Consider the following 22,257-nt stretch of genomic DNA (forward strand, 5'->3'; position numbering starts at 1 on the left):
AGCTTTCAATGTAGTGAAGAGATTTCCTTTTATTTTAAGCATATGTATTTAAAATACAATGCATAAAAGGCTACAGATAATCAGGATTATTTATTGGTAGGGGTCATCCTCTTATCTTCTGTGTACTGTCAAGATATTTCTTCCTGTTGTTTGAGATTAGGTGAGTGAATGAGGCTGTAACTTTACCCTCTTCCCATTTTTCTTGCTCTTGACTGAGTTTTTCATATACATCTGTATAGAGTCCTTATCATTTACCACTATCGGGTTTCTTTCATATTTTATCACCTTTGTTTAGTAACTTATTGCTTGGTATCTCTTGGACAACAGTCTGAATTTCTAGACTTGCGGAGTAATCAGTTCTGGTGTGCACTTCCATCGCAGAGGTTTTCGTGTGTGTGTGTTAGAAAGCTCAGTAAATGGAGTTGGAAATTGCTTGTGAAGCATAGCACAGAAATGTTTCATAAATCTTTAAATAAGGAAATGCAGCACTCCCTTTAAATAGCAAGGTTTACTGTTTCTCTTGAAATCTCAGCCATTCTTAGAGGAGAGACAGTGTTTGAAGAGATAATTAATAGAATTGCAGAACAGTTTTGGAGGCTGTCAACCCTATAAAGGACAGAAGGGTTTTTAAAAAACTTGTGAAGTAGGTTCAGCAGCAGCTCTAAACTGTTTTAGCTGGTGTTTTCTGTTGCAGAATGTTGAAAACATCCAGGGTTAAGGGTGCACTTCTGACAGTACATTTCTTGTTAAAATTTCGTTGCCATGTGGGTTTTAAAATGCCTTGCACCTGCGAAGTGTCCAGTTGCAGGTTTGTCCCCGGTGCTTATGTCCATGTTCCTCTCCAAGAACCAAAAAGTTGCATTATTCCGGGTGCTGCCTGGGGGGTGCCTGGGCACAAGCAATTTTCTTGGCAGGAAGGAAAACTGAAACAAATCAGATCGTACTTTTCTTGGGTGTTTTGAAATCTAACTTTCCAGCCACTGTGACACATACACTGGATGCATGTACATTTTGAAACCTTCATCTGGCAGACTGTTAAATGTCTGGGTCACACTAAGCTCCAGAGGTGGAATTTTCAGCTTTTCCCCCAACTGTTTAGCTAATTAGCAGTTAAACAATTTCAGAGCCTTGTGATGATTTTTAAAATAGTAGTGTATTCAAAATTTAACTTCTGTAGACACATGCCGTGACTAAATATTTATGTCATGTCAGCTTTTTAATTGCTGTTGTGTAATACAGAGTTTACAACCGACGTAGGCACAATGATGATTGCAGAGATCGCCACCAACAGATGTGCTTTTTGGGGTGGTTAGATTTTTTCATTCGCAGCTATTTCGTCCACTGTGGTAATGTAACCGCTTCACAGTATATTTTCTTTTAAATAATGCCATCCTTTGAATGATAGAGCGCTTGGCACATCTGCTCCGTAAAGAAACTGATTTCCTGCTTTGAAAGGAAAGATGGAAACCCCTGAGTTCTGTCACAGGCTTTCTGTATTGGAATGATACAGCTTTGTAGGGTTATTCATCTACAGAATGGTAACACGTGCCCCATGCAGCAGGATGATAGTTCAACTCTTACATGAGCAGCTGAAATCTTTCTTTGAAAGTCTTCTAAAACAGCCATCTGATTAAAATTGCAAGCTCTAGTTTGTATCACTACTCATAACACTAAGTACTCAGGGAAACTTGCAGTCTTACAGGATTAGGATTTGTCAGTTTTTCTTGATGATGCTCTATAAGCTTAACTATCCCGTATCTGAGTTAGCAGCTTTACCTGGGCTAAGAACATGATTAACTCTTGACATATTACGTATGCCTTGGGTATTCAAAACACTTGTGAAACTAATAAAAGAAGGTAAAGTTTCTTTAAACAGGAGTTAATGTATTAAATTAGTAATATACTTTTGGAAGAGGCATCTGTTATTTCTCATATCAACTATTTGATGTATTCAGCTGGTGCTAAAACTCTTTTCCTAGCTGAGGTCAGTGGTAGCTCTGATTACTTCTGCTGCGGTGTCTGATCCTCATGGATACAGAAGGGCATGAAAGATGGTGAGAAAGTATGTTATCTCTGGCAGTAGAAAGAGGGTTTCTGGCCTGCAACTGGAAGTTTGTTATGAGGCTTAAGTTAAGCAGTGCACCTCTGTTTTGAAAACATTTTAGGCTTTCTCATGTTACTGGAAGTGTATTTCTGTATTAGCCTTGTGAAAAGTTTATCTTAATCTGTGTTTAAAGTTTCTAAAATGTTTGCTAGGAAGAGTTCTGCACAAAGCCAAACTCAAATCTATTTTTGTTTGTGCTTGCTGGAAGAGCAATGAAAAGATCTTTTATTCTAGTGAGCTTTTTTGTTTTATGGTGTTGCTGTTTGCAGTATGAAAGTTAGTTGTCAGCACTTGCATTTGTAAATCTCTTTTTAAGGGCTGATTACTCTGGGCTGAAAGTTGGCAGGCAAGATCTCAGCCCTAGAGCATTGTTTGGGGTTTTGCATGTTTTTAAATAACAGATCTATCTGACTGGTTTGATTGAGAGAATGCATGCTGCTACTCATACTCTTGTAACTAGACAGCAAAAAAGACTGCGTAAAAGCACACTTTGAATATGAATTAGAAAAATTAGAGAACTACCAATGAAAGCAGGAAGATCAGAGGCTACACTTGAGGGAGGTTTGCAGGGGTTGATGGGGGCAGTAGTGGTTTTGTTGGCTATATAACAACTGAGTAGATGTCTCTTCCAAGCTGTTTGCAAGGTTGTGGTGTATGTGGATGCAGTGTGTGTATAAATATTTTCAGACAGTTGAACATTAACTCTGCCAGTACTATAAGATACCTTAACCTGAATTAAATGCAGTGTAAAGGTTAGCCTGATGTTGGCACCATAATAACACACATGTGTGGCTTTTGGCTGAGAGAGGTCTTAGCTCTGCTTGGTTTGACACCCAGACAAGCATGATCATGTGGTTGTGTGCACTTGTTGTGTATAGTCATCCTGTGGACCATTGCAGGTTTGTATCTGGCATCTTCTGAAATGATGGAATTCTTATAACAAGATGCATTTGCCAGTGAAGAACCATGTTATTCTTCAGAAGTCTTGTGCTCTTTTAACCCAAAACAAAATAACAAAACCCACAACTTTTTATTTGTGAAGGTGGTTGTGGATGTTGCAGAGGGAAACCAGTAGGCTGAAATACGTGCTCCCTGTGTTGCTCAGCCAGGTGGTCTCAGTCCTTCCTGGGAGTATTCTTGTAACTCTTCAGATCAGCCACTGCTGACAAGGACAGATCTGTACAAGTACGAGTAAAGAGTTAACCGCCCCCATCATCCTTGGTCTAATCAGAAAACAAGTGTATTAAGGTGCTCTTCCCCTTCCTGTTGCAATTACTAATTTAGCAGGTTGAGCAGTGTGTTACAGTTTTGGGGACAGTAAAGTCCTCGTGGTTGAATGTTGTGCAGTTTCTAAAGAAACATGTTTTTACCCGTGTTTTAAACTTCTGGGGGGTGTCTTGCCTGCTTACAGACAAAGTTCAAACTGCTTTTGATAAACTTCAGTAAAATCCATTCAGTTTCTCTTGGATTGGGTAGTTCTGGAAATATGTATTTGCATGTCTGAAGAGTAACTTTGCTGTTGTCATAATATATCTGAAGTTGTTGAACTTGACTAATTGCTCTGTGAGTGGCAACCCAGAAGAAAATACAAAGATCTACTATACACATTTACAGGGTTGAATCATGTATAATACTACAAAATCATAGTTGTATACTTCTAAATGAACTCCTAAATGTGGGCTGTTCTGTAGACTATGACTAGACATACTTTGTGGAAGACATGATTTTTTTGTGAATCTGCTTGCTATAGACTGGAAATATTATTTAAAAGCTTATTTAAGAGATTGTGTGCTTCTGAAGGTTTTTCTTGGGTCTTGTTTTAATAATTTGAATGAAAAAAAGATTGCAGTCTACTTGTGACAGCTCAATGTTCTGCTGTAAGTATTGTTACCTCTATCTCAAATGGGTCAGCCGACTTGTATTTTTCACTTGAATGTTTGTTGCAGCAGCATGTATTTATGCAGAGATAGGGTTTACCAATCAGCAATTCAGAGTATCTTTTAAAATGAAGGGCAAGTTAACTCTTCGATGGGATGATAATTTTTATTGCTGCATTAAAATGTCACATTTAACTTGCCAATTTGACTATTAAACTAGCATCAAAAGAGGATAACTGTCTTGCAAACTACCAATCCTGATCTATAGTTGCTAGTACTACAGGATATTGATTGTGGTTCCTGTAAATAAGCTTGTGTATGTAGATATGTATCAATACTAATGAAAAACATGCTAAAACACATCCTGTGAAGAGCCTTTAACGTTTTGTGGTTTTTATTGTTTCTCTCCCTGAAGTAACACTGCTTTTTTCACAAACACTGTATTCTCCAACATGATAGTCTTGGAAGCCTGCAGTCATACAAGTTTTATGCTTTAGGGGACTAGTAGGTGGCAACTCTGCGGCAGAAAAGTTGATAGCACTGACTTTCCAGAACAGCCCTGCACATGAAGTCACAGCAGATGGGATTTTGCAGCAGAGCACTTGATGTCCTGGGGACTTGTAGAAGTATGACATACTAAATGAAGAAAATGACAAAGGAAACTCCTGCATTTGGGGTCTTTCTGTAAGGCTTACCCATTTGCAGAAGGGCAAGAGCTGATCATTGTTAAAAGCATGGGACTTAGAAAGCAGGTTGAATATCCTCTTTAAACAGATTATAATGGTATCTCAATTGCTTTGAGAACCATTTTGATACTTAATGATCAAAATACAATTTAAATATATGGGTATATCTCTGTAACTAATAAGAATACGATTATTAGAGTAATCCAAGCAGAGTTACCTAGAGTTTCAATCTAGACCTAGCCTTTGATAAGCTTTTTGTGTAATCTCATCTAAAGGACTTCTGAAAAAGCAGTAGAATGATGTGCTGCTCTGCTGGTGGCTTGCCCAAGAAATTTGAAGTTGCAATGTCCACATTAGTTGTGTTACCTATCAGGTTGGCTAACAACTTGTCCACCCTCAGCCAAAATTAATGATTTAGGTGAATATTTTGTGCTTGATGGCCAATCAGCAAATGCTTTAAAGGACATGTGTGTGCTGGAACTTTACTCTTGCTTGTTAGACTCACATGATTTTATCTGTATTTCCTTCCAAATCCATAGATTTGCAAAGTACTGGTGCTAACACTATACACCAGAGGATGGAAGAGATTGCAGCATGACTGGGGACAGGCTGATCCTAGAAGGGAATGGGAATGTGTGAGATAAGCAGGCGACATAGGGATGCAAAGAAGTACCTCAGCATTGATACAGGGATCAAAATGCCGAGTAGATAGCATCATTGCTGACTGAAACACATTTGTCTTTCTGTAAAGTATACTTTACCTTGTGAATCTGAACTAATGTGTATGCTTAAGGTTAGTATGAACAGCAGTGGAGATTACATACAGCGAACGTGAACTGTGTAAGAAGTCTTGTGCTCTTTTAAGAAAAATATTAATCCAAATTTTTAAAAGGCTAAAACCAGTTTCTTTAAAGAATATTAGCAGAAGTGTTCTCCAAGAAGCTTAGACACCTTCTGCAGTGTTACTGTGCATACAGCTTCCCATGTGTGGGTTTGAGCAACACAGACTGTAGCTATTTAGTACTTGCTTTTAAAAAACTACTTTCATCTTGAGGATGATTTTTGGTTGTTTTATAAAATACAAACATCATGAATGAACTCAAGACTTTCTACCATGTGGACTCTGTGTATGTTCATGTGTGTATAACACTGTGAGGGGCAGTATAATTTTTTATTTCTTTTTTTTGGGTGTGGTGTTTGTCTGTCACTTCTCCCTTAAATAGTTTCTATTCCAAGATGAGAGGCAGGGTGTTAGGGGAAAAACTTCTGGAAATATAACAGTGATACAGTGCATGTGTTTCTTTCAAAAACATGTTTGTCATGCTGACTTTACATCGGTAGCATGAAGTGATAAGCAACTGTTCATCTAGCTGAGTATTTCGTCCTGTCAGGGATGTCAGTATATTTGTTTCTTCAACTGTGTGTGCAAAATATCTTCTGCATAATCCCACAGACACTTGAATCAGCTCATAGGTGAGTGTAGTAATTTTCCTTGACAGTTTTGGAATGTATTCAGTCAGTTGTATAAAAGGGTTTTTCTTATGTCCATTTCAAAATACAGTGTGGAGGAGATTCCATGGGAGGCCATAATGCCATAGTCTGAAAGAAACACTTTTTAACCAGTCTTTTGGAGTCAAGATACCCTAAAAGGAGCTTATGCTGCTGAAGAACAGATTCATACTGGTACTTTCCATGTGCTGCAAATCTTTACTTTCTTATTTGAAAAAGACTGTAGAGAATCTCACCCTGATGTTTTGGTGTCACCAGCTTGAAGGCAATAAATTTTGCACGTTGTTACAGATGGAATACTGGAATTTATGGGTGAATAACTCAAAAAGCATTATTACCATATTGTCAAAAAGCATAGTCCTTTTAGAAAAGAAAAATTTAAAAATGATGCTGACTTTTACATCCCATATTTACTTTGAGACTTCATGCTTTAAATGAGCTTGTCCTGGTTTTTTTTAAAGACCAGGTGTTTTTCAAAACAGCATTCAATAGTAGCCTCAAATTTCAAAGCAAAGACGCTGTCAGACTTTCAACTCTGCTCAGTTTTCTACTTGTCTAATCAAATAAAATAATATTTTAGGATGATGGCGCAGAACAACTTGTTGAGCATAACTAATCTAGCAGAACTGTTGTAACATGCTGCTTAAAATTTGCAGATTCAGTGACTGTCAGAGTAGTTGTAGAAGACAAGGTTTGGTTTGTGACTAAATGCTTCTTAATAAGTTAAGTCTACTAGGTGATAGGAAGAAGTCCAGTCCGAATAATTAAGGTGAGAATCAAGTGAAACTTTGCCAGTGGTGTTTCCCTGCCTGGTACAGTGGCAAGTGTTCATCTGCACTCCTGAGGCAACCAGCGACTGGGAGCTGAGTGTATCTCCAAGATCACTTTTTATCCTCGGCTTCTGCCATAACGTTTTCTCTGAACGGATAATCCTGACTGTGCTGTGGAATTTCTTTGGACCTTTGGTCTGAATCAGCATGGCATGTCTGGAATAGCTGTGGATTCTCAGGAGTTCTAACAACCACTTACAGAATCTTTTGTCTTCCTATTTCCGCAGCTTACAAAGGTGACCAGCAAAGTTCTCTCTGAGCAGCCAAAAAGCAGACAGCTCATGACTTCTGATCAGGACACTAAAGTTGTGGCTGAACCGCAGGTGCAGCAAGTACAAGAAGTTAAAGACGGTTCTCATCTAGTAAGTATTGTAATTATGTATTCCCCTGGTATGTGTTGCATGAAACGGGTTTTTTTATGATGTCTTAATCAAAATTGAATGTCACAACATTTTAGAAGACAGTCGGCTGATAGCATTGCAATATAAAATGCTAGAACAGATTTGTTGAAGGTGGCTAATTCTCCGTACCTAGTAGGAGCCTCAACTTAACTTCTCTTCAGTCGTACAGGGAATTTAAATAAACTGCAAGTTACAACAGTTTGTACTTGCTCATTTAAGGGTACAGGGCTTTTTTGGCTATTCAGGAATGGTGTTACCAATCTCAACTTAGGTTCTAGCTTACACATTAACATGTGATGAAAGTGCAGGAAAGGCACTTGGCATGTGTCTGTAATTAGAAAAAGCAGAAACCCATACAAATAGGAAATTGCATTCTGTAACAGGAATTTTGCTCAGTCAGTTCTGCCAAATGGCACGTGCTGCTGCTTCTGTGCTATTCTGCTGGATCCAGTAAGTTGCTTTATGGGATGCTTTTGGCAGATCACACAGCAGATAGTGCTGTGTGAATATGTTGCAGTAAATGTTACACACATCTTCAAAAGGATTGAATACTTGATTTGTGTGTAAGCTCTACTAATAACGTATTTTCATCTTTGATCGTTAACTGTATATTGGGAAGAATGTTTCCTCTTGGGACATCTTGAAGGGTTTGCTTTCAGTGTATGTTCTGCTGGGTACTTGGCCTGTGCTGTACTAAGCAGCAGATGCTTGCTGTTTCAACTTAACCTTGCAGCAAGCAGTAAGGAGCATTTTGAAAAATGCTCTAAACTTGTGCTTTTCTTTGCTAAGCAAGCTGGTGGGGTTTTTCTGTTGTTCCCCCCCCTCCCCCTTTTTTTTTTTATTCTGGGTTCTCTTCTGTTTTACCTCTCTCAGATGGTGAATTTTGTCTATTTGACAGTAGAGGAAAAAGTTGAACCTGCTTTTGTGCCATAGTTTTGAAAGTTGAACTTTTGTGATTCTTTTTTTTTCCTGTACTCAAGGCATTAATTCCAAGAGACCAGTGTGTAAGCTTGAGTAAGAGGCTCTTGCAAATTTGCTTCAAAAGCTTGGAACTGTCAGTACACTTTCAGCAGGTGCATTAGTATTAATTTGATTAGCCTTCACATTGATGGTAGTTCTTTTAATTTGATGTACTAGAATTTTTATAAAGCTATCTGAACTTGGATCTAATTTCTGTTCTTTCATACTTATTTGGAGAAAGGGAGTAACGGTTTCTTTCAGTTTCAGAAAATGTGTCTGCTTTTTTCCTTAGACACTAATGTCAATTTGGATATCTTGGAGTGTATCCATAGTGCTATAATGGTGCATTTCAAATAACTAATTCTTTTGAGATTAAAGCTTTTCCTTTGAATATTTTACTCCATAAACATGAGACCTGTAGCTTATTAAGCTTTTTTAAGTTATACCAGTATCATACTCCTATGTGCACAGCATCAGAAGGTTATTTTGTTGTATGAGAATCATTGCCAGTATACGCTGTTAAAAGTGTTTTTAGGATGGTCCCTTCCATAATGGCATTCTTGCATGAGTATATTTTGTCAGTGCTTCAGGACTTCACATGCAAGTTTTTGGCAACAAGGCTATAGTTCGAGGAAAACATCATGGAGTACAGGAAGACGTTGGCAAACTAAAATCATTAAGACACTTTCAACTTTCCAGAAATGTAATAGAATGAAGAAAAACTTCTGACTTGATTGCGTTTAGCCAGGACATGCTTCATGTTAACTGAAAATCACCTGCTGTTTCTTGTATGGTGTAGTTATTTTGAGATCAGAGGGCTAGACTGCATAAATGTATAGATTCACATCTGTGGTGATCCCTGCTTCAGTGTGTATTTGATATGGGGTCATACTGCCATGCTATTTATTGAGATTTCTATTGAGTCTTTTTTTATAGACTTAAAAGAAATCTGCTGAATTACACTACCTAGCTATTCTGGCTATGGTTTTATACTAGGATCTGGTGATACCTAGTCTGAGTGCTTTTGTGACAGTTCAGGAGGAAAGTTGTAGAATTTCTACTGGAAATTTTGATATGCCTCTGTAGACCCTGGGAAAATGACTCCCTATATGCTAGCCTTAATTCTGAAGTGATTATATAAAGTATTTTTGTTACACCTTTAAATATTATCAGTAAATAAAGTTTCCTAATTATGACTTTAGTCAGTCTGTTTTCTTTGGCAGGAACAAAACTTAACATGTGTTCTGCTATTAGTAATGTTGAACAGATAGTCAATAGTGACTGAATTAGTGGAAGTTTTGATGCGATGGAACCCTTCAGAAATCACTTTCCAGTGTTGTTTATTAATGATACAGAGGTCACTTGTTTGCTAACAGTTGTGGTAAGGGAGGCAAAGTAATTTCTTCTGCCTTGAAGTAGCTATAAAAGTATATGCTATTTAATGCCTCCTGTAGATTGATCACAAGCCTAGTATGGTTCACTTCCAACAACAGTTCCTCTTGAGTTTGGCTGATTTTAGTAGTATTAAACAGCAGAATTTCAGTAGTTTTGCATGCAAGTTGATTGAAGGAAGCTGGCAGCTTGAGGACCCTTGTAAATTTCTTGTTAATAGTAGCTTACTCTTACAAGTTGGAGGTAGATAATTTAGAGGATACTAGCATAATCTTAGCTTTGATAACTTTGGGAGTTAAATGTGCTGGTATTTCTGGCTTTTTTTAACCTAGAGGCAGGCTTTGTCACTTCAGGTGACAACTGTCATTGGATTTTTTTTGTATCCCGATTGACAATTATTCTTTCTGAGAAGGCACTTATCAGACTGGACCCAGGGAAGTCAGAGTTTAAGAAAGGTTTCACTACTTTTTGACTCACTTCTGTTTCCTTTTTGATCAATAACACTTTGCTGCTAGAAATATGAGGTTACTCTGAGGGAGCAGGCCAAGACCCAGATCCCATGGTGGAGGTAGTTTATATGACCTGTTGCTGCCAGACAAGACATAAGTAACATTTAGTGCTAAAGGTATGGTCTTTTTCCTTGTTCATTGGTCCTAAACTCTTCCCCTGCTGTGCCTGCATTTGAGTATGTGGCCTCTCAGAGCACCTTCTAAGGACCAAAAAATTTTCTTTCTTTGGCTGAATTGACCTGATCTAGAAATTTGAAATTAACTTCAGAAGAGATTTGTCTCATCAGGTGGCAACAGGTTCTGCACATGATGGTATATTCCAGTGGAGGATGTTACCATGGGGCCGTTTAAACTTAGTGTCTGATTGTGATATGAATGTTACCCATTCTCTCCCTAGTTGAATAGTTAGGTGAAATGAAAATGAAAAATAGGTGCTGTCATGGGCTTCTATTAATGGGAATTCAAACTGAAGTGGTGTGCTGGTTTTTGTCAATGCTTATAGGTACTGTAAATACAAGTTCAATCATATTCTTGGTTCTGAGCACAAGAAAAATAGCTAGCAAGTCAGAAAACTTAAGATGGGACTTAATTGTACTTCCTAAAATGCTTTTGCATAGGAGGTAATATGGAAGGATGTCTTGGGCTCAGAGCTGCTAGGTTAGGTTGTTCAAAAATCCTCTTGCAACCTATTCAAGAATAAGCCTCTAAAAAGAGTAAGGAAATTTGATTTACTAGTTTAATATAGGATCCTGTGTAACAGTTTAGTGGAAATTCAGTATAGCATATAATCCTCAGATCATTTGACAGTATTGCATACAGTATGTGCCAATTAAGAGTTAAGTAGCAGTTTGTATAACATGTAGGTGATATTTAATAATTCAAGAGGTCGTGAATGGCTTTAAAAGAAAGATGGGAGGATTAGACCTTAAGCTGAACATGTACAGTATCAGCATCATGAAGGATCAATACTGCAAAGCGTTCATTCTTTCTGTCACATTATTGTACATTTAGACCATTAGAGAAGTGCTGAATAGTTCTGCACCTCTAGATGACTTCTAATGCTAATGTTTGATTGCTTTAATGTGTAAAATGTGCATTTAAACTCTTAACAGTCCATTTAACCTTGATGTATTGGAGGGAAAGTTAAGCTTTCTGACCAGCTGTTTCTAAAAATCTGCAGTAGTGATGTGATGTCTGTTGTGATGCTGCTCTTTTTTCCCCGAACTGGTGGTGGGTATGACATCAGGTATGGCCTGAGAGTGCAGGATAATCACTGTTTCTTCAAGACTAGATATGGCTGCATGACTTCATTGTAGAAAAAGGATAAATGAAGTTGGGTATCAGAAGGTTGTAAGGACTGTTTTAACTTGTGCTATTGTAACTTTAAAGCTAGACTTTAAGGTCTTTAAGACTGTATATGAGAAGGAGTAGGTACGTGTAGAAATGGAAGTAGATGAGTAGGTGTGTTCCTGTTAATAAGCATGTTGACTTCTTGTCTTCTGTGTAGGTGTGTATGGGACATAGGACTAAAATACTTACTAAAAAATATAATTGTTCAGGTTATGAAAGTGCTGCTTCAGAGCAGTTTTGTTTCGTGGAGAGGGAAAACCTGCTTAGGCTTTGAGTAGATGAGAAATATACCAGAGCCAAGATATGTATGTATAAAGGAAAAAATCCAAAATAAACAAAAGCCACTCCCTCCAGCTGAGCTGGGCTCTGAAGTGGCAGAACACAAGTTCTGTTAAAATGCTTTTTGAGTCAGGTGGCAGTGTTTAGCTTAGCCAGAAGGTTTTTAAGACTTACTGAGTCTTAGAAGTTAAACAACCAACCTCAGGTGATGTAGCATAACATGTATGGCATTTTCTGCTTAAATTCTTCTTGCTGTCTTTTTTAATGGTGATCCCACAGTAAATAGTATTGAGAAATGTGGCTTAAAGGATGTACACTATAGGTGCTTAAAAATAGAAATTATCCCTGGAACTCTTAGATAAAACCAAAGGAACAAGTACAAAATGTGCCTTTGCACGTAGGGAGAAGGTTATGGGAAAACTGGAAGAAGTTTCTGCTTGCTTGAACTGCTTCACCCATTTTCTCCCCGTTAGTTGATAGCAGAAGTGCTTGTTAAGGGACTGGAAAAGTGGACTTTGCCCAGGTCCATCTCTTAAAGGCACTTCGTTCCTCTCTAGAAAGCACGTAGTTAGTAATGGTTAAATCACAGAGGGGAAAAAAATCTTGCTGTTTACCTGACAGGGGAGTTTTCTGAATAGTTGTAAACTTTGCAGCTATTACTGTGACTTTATACTGACATTAAAAACAGTTGAACTGTTTGCTCATGGCATTTCTTCAGAAAAAACTATTATAAGTAACTCCCTCTCCCTTTCCCTGTACTTGGTTCCAGGGAATACTAGAGAGTGGAGGGACTTGGCATAGTTTTAAGTCTGGATCCAAGCATGTTGAATAACTTTGTCTGACAGGAGAATTAAAAAAAATGCAGCAGATGGCAGCAATGATGCATCAGACTTCCTGTCCTTAAGAACAATCTATCTGCAGGCATTTTAAGGCTTCCTGTATTGGATAAGCTGGGGGGGGGGGGGGGGGGGCAGGGTACTCTTCTTCTTTTCTTACTTTGCAATTTCAAAGCAGACTTGCTGAGGAGGGGATGTATTCCGTAGCCAGTTCAGCAATCTTTTTTTATGGTCAGAGGATTAGTGGTGAATAGGAGGTTTCCCCTGAAAGTTAGCCAGTATGGTTCTTTCACGTATACAAATCTTAGTCTGCCTATGGCATTTAAATTTATATGGCATTTAAATATATGGTAACCTGTGTTTAAGAATCTAAAGCACATTATTTTTTTGTGATTCATTTGTCCTATGAGTAGAATACTTGCCTGGGGAGAAGAAGCTACATTGCCAGCTCTATTACAGCTTTGCACCTTTTTATGTTACACAGTATTTATAAAGAGAAGTAGGATAAGAAGTGACTCAAAATAAATATTCAAGTACCTTGGAAAAGCTTCAGAGAAGAGAATAGAAGCATTTCACACTATAAAAGATTCACCTCTAGTCTGTTTTATGCTGGTAAATGTGAACTCTACTACTGTTACTACAGGAGTGCTTCATAGTAACTGCGGGGCAGACTAAAGTGAAACATCTGAATTTCTAGAGCGCTTTGGCACTGCTCAGTACTACCTTGTACTTGCAAGTTATTATTGTAAGACTGCGAGCAGTTTGGGATACCAATGGCTTTTTTATATTCTCCCTGATTTTAATTTTCAGTGCAGCATCATTTTTTTCTCATTTTTCAGGTGACAACAGGAAACAGAAAAATGCTTGTGTCTTTTTTGGTTCATGACTAAACAGGTGTGAACTTAGTTTACCAACTAGATATGAATGCGTAAAATAGGAACTGATGCTTAATTTCTTTCTATGTTGATAGTAGTAGATTTTCTGTCAGAAGTAAAGTAAGTGAAGGAGACTGAAAGGAAAAAGTGACTGTGGGCTTCTCTGATAAAGATGAATTTTTTTTTTCTTGGAACTTTGGGAACAAAGCAGGAATCTTGCAGTGTGGCAGTGATGGGAACCATATAGAAAACATAGATAAGACTGAATCATGTCTTCTGCCTTACGCACACTTGCCATGACAGCAGCTGTAAAATAAGTCACAATGACAAGCATGCAAAAAAGATGTAATGATACTGGAATATTAGAGCATGGATCTCTTAAGCAGCTTTTACTCTACAAGTATAGTTTACAGTAGAAATTAAGTAACTCTCTTATTAGTTAGTTGAAAGACAACTGCCTTAGCCTTAGTACCCCTGTATACTGCTATATGAATACAGTGAAGGCAAGTTGCCAGTCTAACTTAAAACTCTAGTTCAAGTACTAGAGTTAAACTTGCCACAAGGTGCACAACCAATTGAAAAATAGCACTCAGTTCACTCCGCAGCTGAAAGAACATTTGAGATAGAGTTTAATAGTTTGTCTTGTCTGTCTTCTGTGTTTTCAGTATCTTCTATGTAATGGTGTAGAGTGGTGCTGTAGTGGTACATTCTGCAAGCTCTCTGAAGGAGGGGGTCCAAATTTGAAAGAATGGGTTATAGAGGAGGTCTGAGTGATGTATAGTTATGTAAAGGCAAGTAAGAACAACTCTGTTTAGAGCTGAGAAGTTGTAGGGTACTTTCAGCTTTTACTGGGCTTTTATTTCTGAAGAAACAGAACCACTTTCTTAGCAAGTAAGGGGACTTAACAGTAGTGGAAGTCTTCTAAGATGTATTTACATGTGTATAAACATGTTCTAGCTGTCATAAGATCAGAAAGAAAGAAAACTTATACTGGGGGCAGACTTTTGGAAGAACTAGCTTTTAGTCAAACTACCTTTTAAATCAGTCTGAGGGTTTTTGTAAAAGAATACAGAATTTTTTTTGGAGGTTAAGTATAATTAATCCTGCCACAGTACCATGGCTAGATGATCTTGAGGCCCCTTCCAGTGCTGTAAGTCACTGAGGGATTATGTATTCTTTTTTTATGCAGATAACAAATTAAAAAGGCTTGGAACAGAGTTAGCTTCTGATAATGTACAATGACTGTTTAATGGAATACATGAGGTCTTATCTATCTTTAGGCTGTTTCTCCTAAAGAAGTAATCTTGGTGTAGGTTCAGCTCTGGTGGAAAGGAGGAGGAGAAGAAAATGGTCCAAAATGTGTTTGATCTAGTAGCTTTCACTAGTTTAGTCTTCAAATCAGATTTAAATGTGTGAAGCCAGAATGCATTTATCCTTGTATGGAAAGCAGGAGATGTACTAAATATGAAGGCAAGCACTTCTTTGGCACACACGGAAATTGTGAAAGATGTCATTTAAATATTTTGATAATTTGGATGAAGGAAACTCTTCAGGAAATGAAACAATGGAAGTTCATAAGACTTGGTAATACTTGTAAACAGACTATAATCTCATTAGGAGAATTATTTGGCTTGAATATTACAGTGCATATGATGAAATCCTAAAACATTGCTCAGCAACTGGGATTTGGACTTTGAGTGGCAATGACATATGAACCCCTGCATGGTTTTAAAGTGTGCTATTTTTGGCAGCTGGGTGTTGGCTTGTCTCTCAGTAGCAGTAGAAAGTTAGTGCATGGAGGAAGGTGGTTTGCAATGAGAAGACTCCTCTGACACTACTTGTTAAACATGGGCTGCTGCTTCAGTAAAGAATTGAGTAACAGCACGAATGAGGAGAAAACTGGCTTGTTACAAAAATCTGTGGAAGAGGAAGCACAAGAGTCAAGGATAAGTAAAACTTTATATTCAATTTTAGGAACTGTGGAAAGTCAGGATCTGCATACAGTGGGAAGGACGGTTAATGGGGCAGCTGTGATAGTCGGCATTGAACGCGTTCATAGAGATGATTGCGCAGCGTCAAATTCTGAATCTGGGTTTTGGGATAAAAAAGCAAAATATCCATCATACAAAAGCATGGAGAATATTCCCTGTGAGAGCTCTAGGAGACCATATGACAGACCTTTTAGCTTCTTTAATTCCTTTAGTCACCTCCTGAATGTCCCTGGTGCATATGGAAATCTGCAGAAAAGTGAAGAAAAGAAAGATAGGGTTATTAAAGAAAGAGCACCTAAAAAATCTAATAGTAATGGTCAGCATATTAACAATATAGAAAATATTAATAATGAAAATGTAGCTGCAGAAGAACATTGCTTGTTTGATCATATTTCTACTTCACATGTACCAGATGTCGTAGGCAAAGGCTTACCGGGTGAAATTTCCTTAAATAGAAATTTTCTGGAGGATTGTGCAGTTATGTGTGACCATTCAAGGCAGAATGAAACAACAGTGAACCTTGAAGACAGCAAGAGTGACAGCCTACAAAAGGTTTCAAGTTCATATAGAGAGATGTCCCCAACATTTTACTATCTTGATGTAGACAACAGACAAAATACAAAAGATAGAGAATTTTACAGTATTTGTGTTGTAGATGCTGAAGATCTGAAAGGTGATGAAGAGGTGCCAGCTACTGTGCATGAAGAGACTGCAGCAGTCACAGATAACTCAGCTGTTACTGATGAAGGAATGTGCAGCATGGCACGACCTCTAGACACTGGGGAGGAATTTCCAATGCAGCAATCGGCACAAGTGGGAGCTAAGTTTAATTCACAGAAAGAACTGTTTGAGTATAAAAAAGAGGACAGGGCAAACATGCAGAAGAAAGAGACAAAGGAGTATTGTAGCACAGACATCCAATCTTCTTATGATAACTTGCTGGCTAACAGGTGTCAGGTGCATAGGTTAAACACTGACAATATGGTAACAGATGGCTTAAGAGTGAAAATATATGATGTTGTCCCTGAGAATAAACAAGTGGAGCTATATACCATAGGTAATGCTGTCAGTTGGAATGAATCACTTCACAGAGCTTATGATCATGTAAAATTTGCAGATGCTGCTGAAGAGGATCCATACAGCCCTAATTCAGAAAATGTAGAACACAGTGATAGTATTTCCAGTGCATTGTTAAACACTGGAGTATGTAATTCAGGAAAAATTGAGGGAAGTCATGATTCTGAGATTGTACCATTTGGTTTAAGTAGGCATCCTTCAAGTGTTATAACGGAAACAAATACTGAACAGGTGGCAGAGAAGGTGAGGGGTAACTTTAAATTATCAGTAGAGTTACACGAGATGGACAATGATTCTTTTTTGGTGAGTCAACATGTAGAAAAACTTGCTGAAGACTACTTCCGAAAGCCAGAAAGTGAAGTAAACTCAAATGTGGAAGAGAGAACATTTCAAAGAATGTGTGGTGAGAGCCGAAAGCTTGCATCTGACTCTAGTGAACATTACAGTGTTTTGGAAGAATTCTTGAAAGATAATGAGAAATGCACAGGTACAGTTTTGCATAGCGGTGAAGCTTTGAATATGACTGAAATAAAGGAAGACTTAGAAGAAAGTCCTGATTTCCCTACTCAAATTAAGGGTTGCACTACAAACAAGGCATCAACTGAAGGTGCAAACCATAGCGGCATGGAGGAGGATGTCTGTCTGAGTATCATTGAGCTAAAAGGTAGCATGCTTGAGCAAGCTGGTAGCTTGAGCAGAACTTGTTCATGGGTAAGTGATGGCACTTTGACAGCTCATGAACTACATAACACAAGTGCAGATGAAATGGTCCTAAAGGGAAACAGCCTAGAATCTCAGATTTCACAAGAGTCACCAGGGAATAAAGGTAAAGTAAGTAAATATTCAAAATCACATAACAAAAACAGTGTCTCTTCTGTGTCTCTGGAACACAAGGATATGAATAAAGTGGACGTGAACTGTAGACAGGATGAGCGACAGGATGTATGTTCCTTCCATGCAGTGAAAAATCAATGGAATGTGGGGACTGAGTCAGCCAAAATAGCTGGGGATGTAGTAGAATCTGTAAAACAGACAAAATTTGAAGTTCACTTAAATGAGACAATTGATAACAAGGCAGAAAATGTAGAACAGAATTTGGGTGCTAACATTGATAGTGATAAAAACATCTTAAATTGCAATAAAGGCTTGACTCACGATCAGAATACTTACTGTAACTCCACTGTACCTGTAGCTTTGGACAGCTGTATATACAAGCATGTAAAATTGATAGATGACACTAAAAATCTGGAAGATGCCAGTAATCTCTTCCATAAAGCCCCTAATGGTTTACCTTCATTGTGTCAAAATTCATATTCTCATGTGCATGATAAACCAGTGGAAGAGTTTGAGTTATGTCACTGTGCCAGTCCAGAGCCAGAGGTCAGGAACACCCACATTTCTGTTAGGCCTTATCCTGAAGTAGGATCTGAAACTCATGAAAAAAGTGTGTGTGATGTAAATGAATGTGAAGTAAAACAGTGTGTCAGCATCCACTCAGGGGAGAACCTCATTGGTTTTAATATGTCAACTGGGAATCTAGAAGCTTTTACCATGGGGAATTTAAAGCAGTTAGAAGTCAAAACTACTGAACTGAAAAACATCAGTTATATATTAAATACTCAAACGAAAGACTTGACCACAAGTTGGGAACATATGCAGTCAGATCACAAGATTTTCTCAAACAAAGAGCTTGGAGTTTTTGTTGACCCAAAGCAGGTAGACAAATATGCTGCTACTCCTTCCTACGAAATACACAGTGCCACATCTAGTACCGCAGGATTTCAGCAAAGCAGTGAGCAGTGTGTATTAGATGTGATGGAAGACATATCAAGTGACCAAGAGCGCTCCTATGAACTGGACAGACAAAATCCCCAAGTTGAAATATGGTCACACTTCATCAATCTTCAGATTGGCAATGCTGATGGGACAAATCAGCTATTTTCTGACACGGTTACTGCTGGTAATGGTGAATATCTGATGAGCTTTTTATGGAATAATACCATTTCTAACAATGCTGTGAAGAATGACAGACTGCATATAGTTAGTGAAAACTTCCAGAAGGAACCTGAAGATTTAACAGGTGCTTCATATGCAGTGGGAAAATACCCGTATCAGCTGCTAGCACCAGAAAATGTTGATACTTGGGGATGGCAAGATAAAGATGAATTTGTAAGTATTCTGCAGAAGTGATTTGATGTTAAAGCTTAAAGCTGGAGCTAGGAATTGGAATAAGCCAAGTCAAACTGTGGTTTCATTAGATAATTAAATACAGTATATGTTATTTTATCCTGAAGCTGACCACTCTCTTTCCTTTGCAAAACTGAATGCTATACAGAATGTAGTAAGTCAAAATGTTGCTGAATATTGATATATTTTTTTTTGGTTCTGTTTACCTTGTGTGAAAGTTTAAATGTTGGGCAAAGTATCTTGATTTCAATTCTAGATGAACTTGAGATGAACACCTCAGTATGTGGAAGGGAAACTTTCTACAGACTTAATAGTGCTCTTTACCTCCATATGGGAAGAAATGTTTGTGGATTTCCTGAAATCTTAAAGTTTTTGCTTGGTAGCAATTAGGAAACCTTTTGTTCACTTCTGGAGATGATCCTCCAAAGTGCTGTGGAAAGGAGTGGCTTCAGGAGGAGCGTGGGGCATGAGCTAGACTGGATCTTGGCTAGCTGGGGTAAGAAAGAAACAAAACTGACCTGCGGGAGCTGCTGCCCCTCTTCCTTCCCTGCTGAGCAGAGCCAGTGCTTAGTATTGTTCTCCACACCAACTGTGTTACAGCAGCTGCTCTGACCTTGCCCAGCAGTGGCAGTGCTGACAGTAGATTGTACTAAAGGTGAAGTTTACTATCTCCTGGGGGAACTTTTTGTATTAAAAATGGAAACTGATGGAATTTGCTGTCATCTTTGAATTCTTACTATTCAAGTAGTTATGTTGAACACTTCCACTTTAAGTGTTCCACTATAAGTCTTTTCTCTATCATGAAGTAGATCTGTTTAAGTTGAGATTCTTTAGATCTTTTTACTTTCTGGATATGTTTTCTGTGCACTATGATAATCCCTGTCTGAGTGCTTGTGTTTCAGACTAATTAAAGCTTCATGGAGTTTTGAAGTGCCTGTCTTAAACTCTGTAATGTTCCTAGCATCATTAAATCCATAAAACAAATATTAACTTTTTTTAGTGTATGTTATCATAAGCAATACTCTTTCCCAGTATAATCATCATATTAAAACAAACCAAAGATATTCTGGGTATGGAATAACTTAGTGGGTTTTGCTGAAATATTAGCAAAACAAGAGAACACTGGCATGTTACTATCAAAAAAGTATTGTAGATGTTGGCACTGCAGAGAGCAGTCTCTCTGAAGCATAAATACAGCCATTTATCTAATGGCTATATATAACCATATATGACCATTAAATGTGTCTATTTCCAATCCAGGTTAAAGGAGATTGGCTTAAGATGATTTAAATGGGTGTAGTAATTCATTCTTTTTGTCCTGGCTATGGGAAGACTAACCTAAATTTTTGTTAATGTTCTGGTTTGTTTTCTCTTGAAGTAATGATAGAAGTTGTGCACATCTCATTGCTTTCAGTTTTCTGTAATGCTTTCTTAAAACTGTTACATGTTTAAGTCCAGGAAAAAGAATCAATCCTATGCTTTTGTATTTTCTTAAGTTTTTTGTTATTTTGCAGAAACAGCTACAACAATAATATAGTCAACATTGAGTTAACATGTATATTGGAGAACTGCCCGAAGTCGAGGGCGAGTACAGGTTGAGTTAGTCTGTCAAAGGCAAAGAACAAAATGTTTGTTGTAGTTTGCTCTGCTTGGCTAGCCTTTTCTGGTGATTCTTAATCAAGGAAATGAATTCTGTGCTGCACAATTCAGTTGGTTTTGTACCTGAAGCAATTATGGGATGGCAGTTCAGTTAATATATTCAGATGTGAAAAAACTTAATACAGTCATGAGTTGTACATTTGATACTGTTATTTGAAACTGTACATGTATATGCACAGGTGCGTGCTGTGTATCCACAAAGAGCATAATCAAAGCATTTTCTTTTTGTAGGAGTCAACCAAGGTTTCTGAGTTAAACCCTAATGCAAAGGTATGGGGAAATCATATGTTACACTTGGAAGCAAGTGGTGCCACTGATGGTAGTGTGAGCAAAACGTGGGAAGAAATACCCGACCAACCTCCAGATTCTTGTAAAGAAGGTATGGATAAGAGTTTCTAGATGTTGCTCAAGCAAAAGGTAAAATTCAGTGCAGAACTTTCTCAAATTTAATTTCCTGTTAAAATAATGAATGCAAATATGTAAGCAACTTTACTTCAGATTTAGTTTTAACTATGATGTTACTGTGATTAGAAGGAATGGTTTTTGAATGTGTTTGTCATCTCTGCTGCAGGACTGGATGCCAATGGTGATGGCGACAAAAAGCATCAGAATGCAGTGCTGACAGAGCTGCAGGAGCCATCACCAGCTGTTTCGGTGTCAGATCAGACAGATATGAACCCTTTGGCTATTGATCATTCTGAGTATGAGTCTATGCATGAAACCACCCAGACAGGTAAGAGAAAGCTAATATTTTCTTGGATTTGGTTTAAAAAAAGAAAACAGATTTTGAGTTGAACAGTGAGCATCTGTTTAAAAAAAACCCAAAACCAACCACACAAAAAAACCCCAACAAAACCTCAAAAACTGAAACAAAAAGAACTACACCACTTTTGTTGTTCAATATATGTGTTCTGTAAACAGACCCCAGAAAATCCTGTCTTTTTTGCTTTCAGGTTTAGGCATATTTGGAAACCAGTCTCCTGTTTGAGTATAGGCCTTGTAAGATACTGCACAAAATCTATCATAAGTTCTGGATATAGCGGAGTATTGTTTTCTGAAATGTTATTCTCAATGCAAGTCCATAGTGTAGACATTTACATTTAGATGACTACCTAATCTGCATGTTTCTAGTTGGGTCAGGTACTGAGATGAAATTCACATACCATTTGTGTCTCAAGTAGTAATGTTAATGTGTTGAAAGATCACTCTTGTACTTAAGATGCTAAAAAAAGCAACAGTTTAGTCTAACTTGTTTGCATTCTTTTTTAATTAACTTTCATTATTTTTTCAGCGCAACTGTTAGTAGCTATAGTCTATACCAGATGGCATGTTTTAAGAAACTTACAGACACTAGAATAGAGGTTCAGCCATGCTTATATTTCACTGAAAGGGACAGAAGGTCTGCAAGATGCATGTAGGATTACTACTTGGATGGAGATGAGGGATGGGAAAGAGGAAGTTGTGCTGGGTGTTTCTTAAGATTCATGAGAGGTCTGCTCCTTGTTCATTGTGCATTTTATAACATGTATTTTTTAATAAAATATTTTTAGTTTAAAAAAATTTTAAAAATTATTTTATAACATGTATTTCAAGTGACTAGTATAGCATCCATAATAGTTTGAAATCAAGGCAACACAGTTGTGGAATCATCCTTGCTTGTGCTGAAAATTAAAAGTTGTCTTTGACCCTTCTACTTATGGCTACTGTTGGGGAACATTAAGTAATAACTGGCAAA

General features: G+C 37.7%; 1 protein-coding gene across 3 annotated transcripts in view; it reads left to right on the forward strand.

The window, feature by feature from the left end:
• Nucleotides 1-22,257, forward strand: part of LARP4B (La ribonucleoprotein 4B) — a 59,934-nt gene that overhangs the window by 11,399 nt on the left and 26,278 nt on the right. For 2 of the 3 annotated variants that reach the window (XM_074868249.1, XM_074868258.1), the window contains exons 1-3: nucleotides 16,144-18,845; nucleotides 20,754-20,901; nucleotides 21,094-21,255. In XM_074868249.1, the coding sequence (XP_074724350.1) occupies nucleotides 16,173-18,845; nucleotides 20,754-20,901; nucleotides 21,094-21,255 (2,983 nt within the window). In that variant the 5' untranslated portion in view covers nucleotides 16,144-16,172. Of the gene's footprint in view, nucleotides 1-7,233; nucleotides 7,369-16,143; nucleotides 18,846-20,753; nucleotides 20,902-21,093; nucleotides 21,256-22,257 lie in introns of those variants that run through there. The other variant, XM_074868267.1, reaches the window with a different exon arrangement.

The sequence above is a fragment of the Strix uralensis genome, chromosome 1 (assembly GCF_047716275.1).
Source record: "Strix uralensis isolate ZFMK-TIS-50842 chromosome 1, bStrUra1, whole genome shotgun sequence".
NCBI lineage: Eukaryota > Metazoa > Chordata > Aves > Strigiformes > Strigidae > Strix > Strix uralensis.